Here is a 12213-nt window from a genome sequence, read left to right on the forward strand (position 1 = left end):
TTTTGGGAAGGGGGATAAAATGATTCCAAATGCCCTCTGGGTTCATTAAGCAGCAGCAAATCCCAGATCTAAAAGCGCTGCTGGTTTCACCCAGCTCTCCCTGAACGAATTCATTCATTCAGGACACTTAGGACTTCCTCGATTTTCCCCTCTCTGAGCAGGAAAAACCATAGCAGGGACAAAACTCACTACTTCTTCCTATTCTTCCCCCAACATGAGTCAAATGACAACCTGTCATCATCTCGTTATTGAGACTACAGGACCCATGACACAGCCAAGTTCTTCAGATCACAGCCAACAGCAGGTAACAACTCCTCTACCCTGCAGCCCAGGCTTTTGGGCAGTAGAGATGCCCTTCTCACATTTGGGAAGGAAAATATGAATGAAAGGGACAATTACCATTTGATCTGATGCTCGCCTCATCACTGCCCTTTGCTGGCCTCCTACAGTTGCTAACTAGCAATTTTTAATATTGTTTTTTGTTTGGTTTTCTCCTTACCTTGGCATATTTCTAGTAGCATAACTAACAAATGAAAACTAACAGGAAAAAGGCTACACGTGACATTCCTTCACAGACCAAGGACAGACTTAAAACAACAGAATAAAGGAAAGCAATTGTATTTTACGATACTCATGTGCAATAGTATCATACAGGTAAAGTAGATTTGCAGGGCAAATATCCAGGGACTTTTAGTAAAAGATCTAGAACCTGCTGTTAAGATTCTACACAGCAAAATTACTCCGCTGAGACGCAGTAGCTACTTCTGCGGTGGTGGAGACGGTAAAGAAAATTTCATTGCAAACAGAGTTAAAAATTAGCATCATAGCTTTAATATCAAGCCTGAAAAAAACAAACTTCAGTTTCCTAGGCCTCAACCATATTAAGACAACTGTATGACAACTTGTTTTATGAGGTAAAACCCAGCATTTTTTCTGATAAGTCAGATGTGCAACTCTTCCCACTACCACTATATACTAGGCCTCCATCACTTCTCAGGAGCTGCTCTTTAAGGAAAGGATGATGACAAAGGGATATTTGTTGTTCCCCAAATATACAGCCCCTCTAAATTTCTTCTCACAGGTGGCACAACCTGGTATTCAGCTCAAAACCCCCAAAAAACACCTCTACTCATTGCAGTGGGCTTGGACTAGATGACCTTTAAAAGTCCCTTCCAACACAAACTATTCTATGATACTATGATAAAAACTCTGCAAACACCTCGAGGACTCTAAAAGGACATTTTAGGTGTGCAATGAACATTTTTAGATAGAGAGCCTTACAATGGTGTTCATTCAGAGCCATAGTTTTTGTAATGAACACTTTGTGGATGTCTTTCTTCTCGCTGTACCCACACATAGCACGGGGAAGACCGACCCATTTTCCTTCAGATACTGAAGAGGAGCAAAAACCAAATATAAGCAGAGCTGCCCAAATGCTTAATGCTAAGTCTCTGCCAGAAAGCAGAAACTCTGTATCTCATGGCTAAAATTTCTCCTCAAGTAACAGAAAAGAACACTTTTAGAACAGACTTGGAATTTATGTAAAAAATGGAGAGTGTTAAAAAAGATATACATAGCCCAGAAAATAAGGTAAAGCTCATTTATGTCTCATAAAATACATGATTAACCATAGTTAGGCATTAATTCAGCTGCACAGCATTAGAACTGCTATTCAAAGTTGGAAAGCATTTAATATTATATATTGCTACGGCTCAGCCTAAATTGTTTTTTTTTCCTCCCCTTTAAATGTACACAATATTACAAATTTAATTTTAAGCTGTTTGAATCAGTCTGTAAAAAAGATTTGATTATACCTGAGTGTTCTGGCCCCAGTTTTTCCATATCTCAGTAATCTTGGCGGTAATTGGCTGATTAGCTCCCTCACACTCCATCTCTGCCTCAGTTTCCATGGTAATGTTACAGGAGCTATTATAGATGAGAACTTCATCTCTTTCCACTTTAGGGCTGAAACGAGAAGGGAGGTTAAATGGGGTGTCATCAATCTTAATGAAATGCAATTATTTTTACTCTTATTAATCATTGCAAGCCATTAGCTTGTGGCAACTCCTGGCCACCATTTGTCAAACTTTGCAAATTTCTGTAATTTTGTTTCCATTCTTTTATTGTTTATTTGTTTTTCCCCCCTTTATCTGCACACACTCAGGATGAAAATACATGCAGTAAATATCTCTCAGTGATGCCTTTTCTGCTCCCCCAAACTATTACAAATAGGAGCAAATGCCATTCGAGGACCAAGGCAGGAAGATAAGTGCAGAGAACAGCGAGGGAATCAGCAGTGTTAGGATCAAAGATGGACTCCTACATGGAGTAGGGTTTGTTCATGTCTCCCCCCTCCCCATCTTACTCACACTTAGCAATAGGGAATGAATAACTTGCAACTCCCTTAGGGCAAGTGGAGAAATTGGAAAAACCACACAACTGGCTAACTGGTCCCTAATTCCAACTGTGAAAAAATGAGCTCATTTAGGGGTTCCAATTCCTGCTACCCAGCTGATTGCAATGACGCTTTGTTGCTAGCATTGGAACATTAACTTAGTAAATTAATTAAACTTACTTAACAGCCCAGACTAAGCAGATTCGATATATGTGCCAGTTATACTAACAGACATTTGCTCTAAAGCCTCTCCTTGCATAGGGGGAAGAAGTAATAAAAAAAAAGGTGTTGGGGAAGAAACATTTTTTTCCTTCGTCTTGCTGTTGACAGCTGCTGACTTTGGTTGCACTTCGTTATGGGGAGCTATAGGATGCAACAACCCTCAAAATGAGGGGGAAACTTCCCAATTTACTTCTACAGGCTTCAGATCAGGACGGGGTAATGCAATGTCATTTTTTATTCCTTCCTTGGCCATTGCTCCTTCATCTTCCCCTCCCTACCCCACCGTCAGATGCACCCACACCTGCAACTTGTGGGACAGAGATGAGTTATAGCAACATCAACATAGCTCAGAAATTATGCCACTTTTCTGAACAGCTAAGAAAGGACAGAGTTCATAATTTGATTTACCCAACAAAATAGAGGAATGGGTAAGTAGGACCAGGATTTTTAGAGGTCTTCAGGTTCCCTGAAAGCCCCTTCTAACAGAAATTTCTGAAGTGTCAAAGTTAGGAGCCTAAGCTCTACCAAAATCAACACAGTTGCAAAGCCAACACTCAGAGCTTTGTTGGGAGGATGACAATCAGGATGACTTGATGAACATGAAGTTTTCAAACCATGCTGGATGTGGCAGCCCACTGTACAAGCAAAGAGCTGCTCTGACAGTGCATTTAGGGGGTATTTGTTTTGTTGCCCTTTTTCAGTGTTAAAGTGTTAAGGGAAGCAGCCACAGTAGAAACTACAAAAAAAAAAAAAAAAAAAAAAGCCTTCTGCAAGTAGCTGAACCTTTTTAACCGTGAATTTTTATTTCTATATTTAAATGAACCTTTCCCTCTGCTGTATCAATAATCAAAAGCCAGCCGTAGGGAACTACACTTGCTTTTGATAGCAACACTTTGAGAACTGCTCTTGTCCTGTAAAATAATTCAACCGAGCGGGCTATCGCTATCTTCCAAGACTGTATAGTACTTCTTTTTAATGCTACAAGAAAAAGCTGCACCTTTTAAATAGCCAACTATTTTAAAAGCTGGAGAGGGTTGTTGTTGGCTAAATGCAGGGTATGATCCCAATTTGCCAGGCACTGAAGTCAATACAAGGACCTCTGAGTGGTTGTTCACATCTTTTTACAAAAAGTTAACCAGCTTTGCTTGTAGGCGAAGAGCAAATTCCTCCCTGTCCTCTAGTAACTGCATCCTGAAACCTGGATGCTGGAAAACCGTTAACAAATTGCAGTGTTTAAAGGAAAAGCAAGAAAAGAAGGGGCGATTTGTGGCAGGGAATTCAGGGATATATCTTGGTAACCACAGATGTTAATGGCAAAGCTTGCACCTCTTCTAAGGAACATGCATTTGCCACTATGTGTATACTTTATATATATATATATATATATAAATATATAAGGGCTGTAGTACAGATTAGATTGGAAGTTTTTTTCAAACCATTGTAAAACTAATAAGAAAGAACGGGAGAGATTTAATATGCAGTTAAGCCAGGAACGATTTCAGTAGTTTTGTCCCCATCCTGGGATGAATGTCTTAACTCTTGAACATTTGCTCAGAACTCAAATCCATATATTTTTTATTATTGTTATTGTTAGTTACTATTATTAATTACAGCAATCAATGTGCATTATTTCAGGAATCAATGGACTAGTTCATTTCTGCTTTGAACATTTTCATTTTCTAACACTTTGCTACAAATTCCATTAATATTTTGAAATTAAACATTTTTCTGAACCAAAATTTGAAAAAAAAAATGTTTTCAAAAGCTCTAAAATGAGTAATTTGAATGACTTCAAGCTCTCTCTTCCTCTACTTCTTCCCCGATTTTTCAGATCAAGAAACTCATCTGAAATCAAACAGTTGTCTTTGCCCTGCTCTCTTCAGCGAGACCAGTTTAGAAATACAGTTACCAGAAAAAAATATCAGTACTCTGCTAAATTCCTCAGCTGCCCAAGAATTTCATAATTCTTAAGATGTCCATCCCTTATGAAACCCAGGTCAAATTAATCAGAGCTCAAAAGCTGGTGGGGAGGAAACGACAGACTGACAGGCAGATGCTGTAACCGTGTAAACCTTTTTTTTAAAAAAAAAAAGTTTATTTTTTATTAAAAAAAAAAGAAAAGAAAATGCAACTCATGCCTTGTTGTCTTTGTTCAGAAAATGCCAGTTGGCTTTCTTCCCTTAACACAGGGCATCCGGAACTCCCTGTGGTGACTCACAACACCAACTGTGACATAAGGACCAGATAAGGATGAGGAGCAAATCTCTGCAGCTCCATTAAAATACCTGGGCAGTAGCATCATGCACCAACCAGGAATGGGTTCACCACGTACAGCAAACCACGGGCAAAGTATTGCAGTGATATTTTAATTCTCTATTTGTTTAATTTCGTTTAGTAAGTTTTTTTCATCTGTTTATTCCTTAATTCAGACCTCCCTCTTACTCGTAGGAGTAAATGCTCTGCAGGTATCAATCCCCACCACCCATTAAAGACAATGGTACCAATTTATATTCCTGGACAACCCGGCCTTGGATTTGCAAAGGCCGAGCCTTGAGTAAGTGCCTGAGCATCCTTGCTGAGTAAATATCGCACAGCCTGCTGAATTTTCTCTGTGACTTTTTACTCATGAAACTGCTTGAAGAGAGGAAGGGGGGGAAAAAAAGGCAGGGGGAAAAAAAAAAAGACTTCTGCTTTTCATAATGCCTAATCTTTTTTCCCCATTGGCATCCACCAGATGTTGCTTTGGATCAGAAGATAAATATTAAAACCTAAGAAGGAACAAAGCAGGCTGTTTATGAGATGGATTTTCTGATGTCTCTCAAACACTTTAAAAAGATGGGAGGGAAGGAGGGGGGACTAAAGATGCTTTGATAGACTCGGGGAATGAATTTCACAACCCAGCGGAGCTCTCTAGTGGTCTCAAGGCTAAATTGCTCTGTTGGCATCGACCTACGAATTAGAAATTTGCTCCTTCAGTCTTTCAGGGACCAATTCTGCAAAAGGTGGAATACCTTCTGAGGGATGTTAAAACATGTGCAGATGTGGTGCTGAGGGACATGGTTTAGTAGTAACTTGGCAGTGCTAGGTTAACGGTTGGATTTGATGATTCTAAAGGTCTCTTCCAACCATAAAGATTCTATGATTCTGCATTGTTCATGGATGGGCCCAATCATGGGCACTAACCTGGCAAAGAGTCCAGCAAAACGCCTCCGGGGTGGGTTGATGTCCCTCCACTGCCACTGAGGTGGGCTGTCCTCACAGACATACAGGTAAGACACAGGTCGTCTCTGGTGATAGGAGCCCACTGTGACTTGGACATCACAGTCAATGAAGGTGGCTCTGTCTTCTTGGCAGTCAACAGAAGAACGTGTCAGACCACAGAGAATGGCCAATGATGCTGCAAAGACAAGAGGGGGAAAAAATAACATAAAGCAGCCGACACATCACTGATATTAAGCAGATTTTAGCAACTGACAGTTGTCATTGTGAATTCCTGATGTGCATGTCCCAGCCTCCTTTTTGGTGCATCCTTTTTGAGGACAGATGGGTCTCCATGCAACTCCTTCAGCCTCTTTTGCTTTGTGTGAGCAAGCATATAACCTACACTGTGCATCAAGATCAGGATGATCTTTAGGATCAAATTGCTCCATCCAGGAGGAGGTGAGAGAAGTGATTAAATAAAAGCATGGGCATTTCTTCTGGGGAAAGTGGACCACAGTTTACAGATCAGGAGTGAGGCACAAACCTTTTACCAGAGGGATATGACAACTTTGAAATCCAGAAATAGGTTTAGTGAAAGCATTGCCACAGCTTGGAGGGCTTCTAGGGAACTTGTGTGAACTGGGATCTCCCAGTTCACCTTGCTTTGTAGTACCTGAGTGTGACTAGAGACTTGATCCGAGTTTGACTCCATGGATGCGGTAGAAAGTGAGCACCTGCTTTGTTTTGAGGTGTATTTAAGGAACAAGCAGTGTGAACAGAAATTGTTCTTTTTTTTTTATTCTAAACCCAGACAAAAATGTTTAATAAAAAAGATGAACCATCACTGAAGTTCAGATCAGTTGAAATGTTTGGTTTTAATAATTTTTAAAAAAAGGAATTCTTTAAGCATTAAGCCATGTCAGAGATCAAAACTGTTTCTCTCAAAACCCTGAGCATGTAAAGATTTTTGGAAAATTTTCATTAATCCTGAACTAATAAAACAGTTGTAATGAACTTGTCTGTGGACAATATTACACTCTGCATTGTAGCATCTAAGTGTGTTCCTCATGTATCAGAAGTGCAATCAGTGGGAATTTATCAAGAAAGGATTTTTTTGTTGTTGTTTTCTTTTTTAAATTCTGGTTTGTTCAAAAGCCATCTTTGTTTGCTGGGAAAGCATCATTGTCAATGAATGTCACAGGTCCTAAGAAATTCTGAAAATTATTTTTGAAATGGTAAAAACATGAAACTGCTATATTTCCTATGTTAAAAGATTTACACGTTTTCCTAAAAGTCATTATTTCATATGGAGTATTTTTGAAAAGTTTATAGCTGTTTAATGTTTAAGGTATTTTTTGAAATATTAAAACCTAGCATTTCATCTGCTCTGAACTTCAGGGAGAGAGTTGTTCACTATTTTTGTGTATTTTTCTTCTCTGGATTTAGAATAAGAAAAAAAGGTTACCACATCTTCACGTATTTTGCAATATGCTTAATCTCTTTCCTTCCCCACATCCAGTGACATTTCTCTTGCTCGGCACCCATTCAAACGCAGCCAAACACTATCGCTGCCTCAAAGACCAATATATGAACATGAGAGATACAAGTAATAGACAGAGAATCCTAAAGGAATGATGGTGTCATTCCTATATTTTGCTTTTATTGTCCTGAATAGAGCCACCTGTGGCATCCTATGCAGAAGCTTCGTGTCTTCCTGGAAGCCAGGCTGCCTTTCCAAGGCCATTTTAAGTGGCACTATATATCTGTGTTTTGGCAAATTAATATCATTGAAGAGGATAAAATACTACCAAGAACTTGGCTTTGCAAAAACTTGAGAAGAACCAATTCATTACAGAAATTTCTCCAAAAGAGTTGGCACGTATACTTTTTTTTTTCATCCAGGGGGAGGCTGAGAACTTCTCAAAACGTTAAACTACAACACTAGCAAAGCTGAAGGACATCCAAGCAGTGATGGCACTGCCCTTTCCTTCCTTCACAAACCCACAACTTTCCTGTGGACAGAAGAATTTGTTCCCCTTTTCTAATAGGGTTCAACAGTTCCTTCTGCTTTACTATTGTATTCTGCTTGTGACACGAAAGGTTGTGATAAGCTCAGATTTGGTAATGGAGAATGTACAGCTACCTTAGATGAATACGCAACTAGAGCAACATTAGGGAATGGAATATTTTCAGTTGGAAGAAACCTATCACAATCATCTAGTCCAACTGTCTGACCACTTCTGGACTGACCAAAAATTAAAGCATGTTATTAAGGGAATTGTCCAAATGCCTCTTAACCACTGACAGACATGGGACATGAGCCACTTCTCTAGGAAGCCTGTCCAGTGTTTGATCACCCTCTGAAAGTGAGTGATCAAAGGCAGGTTAAATTCACATTCCAAAGTTTGAGAAAAAACAACAGGTTGCTGAGCTAATCAAAAGGAGCTTTGGTTTTCTACTACGCTCTTAAAAGGAAGATGGCGGAGTTTTTCTGGGTGGAAAAAGACTATTTTAGGACTAAAAAGTTAGAAATGACCCACAGGATCTCAAGATATAAATATTTTCCTCAATACTTCGCTGCTATCAAAGAACTTGCCTGGCTAATGCAGGTCACCAGAAGATATTTCCTGCACAGCCCTCAGAGATCAGCAGAAGGGTCGTCACTCTTTGGGTACTCCCAAAATGTTATGTGGAAATTAGGCATTTCTGCTGTGCTCCAGTGCCCTTATCTCAATGTTATCACGCTTGTAGAAATGTAAGGTCTTGTATTCTGCCAACTGCTGAAATAATTTTTAACTCAAACCAGGCAAACAATAGTATTAATTTATAAAATCTAAGCTAAAGAGCAAGGTTACAAGGGCTTGTAAAGAGACCGGTGGAAGGAAAATCCAAGAAATCCCTGCTTAATCTATACACCCCAGAATCAAACTTAAGACTGCTTTCTCCATCTCAGGTGGAAGGAGGGAGGGATCTCGTCTCCACATCCTACAGCTCCTGTCCACCTGATGGAGACACCACTCTTTGACATGTCCAATTCTCATTCCTTCTTTGGGGATCTCTGCGGTCCTCCTATTCCCCTTCTCCTAGAGGATTTAATACTTTTCTCAGTTAGGAGGAAATCTTGCCCTTTTATCCCCCTTCCTCTAAATGTTAAACACAAATATCTCTCGGTATTATTGGTGCCATTATCTCCTGCCACAACAATAGCAAAAAATATCAACTAAAGATTGCAACACGCTTAGTATGTCCTAAAAGGGTAGTCTATCCGTTCTCAGGCACAATTCTTCTCCCTGCTTAATTAGTTAGTGTTCAAACCTCAGAATTCTTTATGCTTTCTATTCCCTACAAAGATAAAACCTGGTAATCACGTGTAATACAAATTCATCACTGAGATGAATGCATTCATCCTATTACGGTTTCTCTTTTGAGATCAGACACAATGGCAGCCAAGTCTCTGTATGTTGGTAATGGGTTAGGGACCGACTGCCCCCAACCCTGTCTTTGGGGGATACTCTGGTTTAAGCCAGGATCCTGGGATGCTCAGCACAAGGGCTTTGTTCTGGGTCACTGTTTAATAACAACTGCCAGACATGTGATGAGGCTAAAACCTACAGGACTTCCAAGGGCAGCTGCAGATTGATTGAACAACTGCCCACGGAGTCCCAGTGCCAAACCACACATCCCCAGTTATCCACTGCTCACAAAACGGACTGCAGAGCATAACCTTAACATGTGCTTAGCAGAGAAGACAAATTAAAAAAAAATAAATAAAAGAAAGAAAGAAAAAAAAAAGAAAAGGAAAAAGACCTGTTAAGGCCATCAAGTCCAACCTCTGCCTATGAAGAATTGCTCCCTAGGAGACATTCATTTTGCACAGACGAGTTTCAGAAGTCCCAAGAGGTCACTTTGCAAGCATCTATTCCACCGCCTGATAGATCTCACTGTCAGAACATTCTTGCCGTGTAATCAATATGCATTTTTTTCCTCTTTCTAAATTTCATTTGTGGATTTGAAAAACAGACGGGTCTTTGGTTTGATCTGCACAATAAACATCAGAGGCCCTGGCTTCTTTTGAGGTCTCAGTTGCCACAACTCGCCCTCTTCATATCTTCTGCATTTGCTCATACTAATCACCATATTTCCCTGGCTATAGTTCCCCCTTGGTCTTAGCTCAGTGCATCTCCTTGTTACATCTGCTCTGCTGCAACCAAAACTCATTGCTCTCTCTCCTCTTGCCCCATACAAAGAGCTCCACCAAGCCAAGTCTCTCTTCCTTTTAAACCAGCCTCGTTTCATTTCTAGCCTTTAATCTATATCCTCTTCCCTAAACATCCACTTTTACTAATGTAATCTGGCTAATAGTAGGTCCAGGACTCTCTAAAAAAGATCCCAACACCTGCTACATCAAAGTCCTAAAGCCAGACCTGTTATTCCAAGCACACTGATGTAACCAGGCAAATCAGACTCAGCTTTTTCCCTGATGGATCTTCTTATCAGTTCAACTCCTTTTAAAGGTGCCTTCTTTACACCAATGTCAAACATACGATCTTGGGTACTGTCTTACTGCAAAGTTTATATATGGTTCTTACCCTAATATCACTTAACATGAATATTCAGTTATTTTCTCGTCTGCCTTAAGCTTCCTGCCACTATTCCTGTCTTTCATGGGAGCACAATTCAATCCCACAGACATTAACCATGTGTTCTGTAAATTTAACCTGAGCTGAACAGAATCCACAGATGTATTTGCACTCATCAACAGCGCTGCAACACGAGTAACAAAGCAAGAACAAGAGAAGGGGAGAGCTCTCGGGATCAAGCCAGTTATCTCTTTACCAGACCTTTAAAGACTTGTGGGTTAGTTTGGGTTTTTTGGTTTTGTTTTTGTTTTCCTTGAAGGGAGTATGGTTTTTTTTTAAATTTTATTTAATTTTGTTAGTTTTCTTAAGCTTTAAGGGTGAAGCTCGATTTTTAGCTCTATTCTAATTTGATTTTTCTGCAGCTTGAAAAAGACAACAACTTTTATGAAAGACTCTAGGTTAACGTTCCTATTCCTCATGCTCTGGATCGAGCGTGTTTCAGTATTTAGCATGCCCAGCTCTTGTCAACAATCAAACCAAAACCTTGGTGCAACACCGCTCCACACCCATTCCTAAGGAAGACTCCATGGGGCAGGCTTATGGATGGATCCTGCTGAGCCCAGTTGTTCCTCATGTCTTAGAAAAGCGTCTGTTAAGTGGGGAAAAAAGTCACATTTCCTAGCTGCAGAGCCTTGCCCTGCGGATTTGATCACATGAGTAGGCTAGATGGACCAGTTGTGGATTCCCACGTGAACTTCTCTAATCTTAAGGAGGCCAGACACAACATGACCTAGCGCCGAAACCCCAGGGAGGCGAGCTGCCACCTGACATCCCCCAGTGCCAGAGGGGAGGTGTTTCTGCTTCACAGCACGCTGTAACAGAAGAAATGCAGCTTGAACTCTTCACTTCTCATCACCTGGTTCATGAGCAACGCCAGGAAATGTCAGACAAGCATCCAACCTGGCCACACCAGCCTCTGCACCGAAGGAGCCCTGGGGCACCACAGACCTATCCCTCCCATCTCCTTCATGGCTTATGGTCCTGCATCCCCGAAGTCACTTCACCACCTCTCCCGTGTGGCCGAGGCTGTGAAAGAAAGGTCTGAACACTGGATGTGCGAGTGCCAAGTAGCGAATTTCCCCAGGCAAACAGCAGCATGTAAACCACGAGGTGAGATTGGACTAACTGCTCCTAATAAATCCACTCACGCCCTAAACAGCGGGGGTTTGTAATCCCTTAAATATTAGGAGGGACGCTGTCTGGAAATCATCTTGCTCGATATACAGATTCACGGATGCCACATGTGGATGGGCAAAGGGTGAATACGACTGTCTCAGGGAGTACAAGTAACCTGGCAAACACTCAGATTTAAGCAGTCTCCAATTTAAATGCAAAAAAATTTAATTTTTTTCTGCAAATACTTCATCGACAGAGAAACATTTTTGCAACTCGACTGGTGAGATTTGAAGGCTGCACACTGCAAATTCCAGGGCAGGGGAGAAAGTCTGGTAACTGGCCTCAAAGCAATAGCGCCTGTGTCCCTTCGGTTAGTGAGGCAACGAGTCCTTTGCATCTTCTCTCCATGAAAGGCAACCAGCAAGCGGGCAGCAATCAGCGTTCACTTGCTGACATCTAGTGTCAGCAGTAAGTATTGTGATCCTGCCTGTAAAACGGTTTTCCCCAGGCTCCCTCTGCCGTCTACCACTCAGTGAATTTTGAACACAGCTATTAGTATTTTCACAGTTTGGATCAATTTGATTACATTTCATTCTGCCATTCTTCCTGCAATAACCAGACTTCCCTGTTTTGTGCTCT

The 12213-nt window shown here is 40.8% G+C and overlaps 1 protein-coding gene across 12 annotated transcripts in view; it reads right to left on the reverse strand.

Moving 5' to 3' along the window:
* PKHD1 (PKHD1 ciliary IPT domain containing fibrocystin/polyductin) overlaps window positions 1–12213 on the reverse strand; it is a 279614-nt gene that overhangs the window by 214368 nt on the left and 53033 nt on the right. For all 12 annotated transcript variants that reach the window (XR_010070475.1, XR_010070473.1, XM_063330663.1 and 9 more), the window contains 2 exons: window positions 5801–6014; window positions 1815–1965 (listed from right to left, as the gene is read on the reverse strand). Coding sequence is in view for 10 of the 12 variants with exons in the window: in XM_063330663.1 (XP_063186733.1) it covers window positions 1815–1965; window positions 5801–6014 (365 nt within the window). In the remaining 2 variants the exon portion in view is untranslated. The remainder of the gene's footprint in view (window positions 1–1814; window positions 1966–5800; window positions 6015–12213) is intronic.

This window comes from Chroicocephalus ridibundus, chromosome 3 (assembly GCF_963924245.1).
Source record: "Chroicocephalus ridibundus chromosome 3, bChrRid1.1, whole genome shotgun sequence".
NCBI lineage: Eukaryota > Metazoa > Chordata > Aves > Charadriiformes > Laridae > Chroicocephalus > Chroicocephalus ridibundus.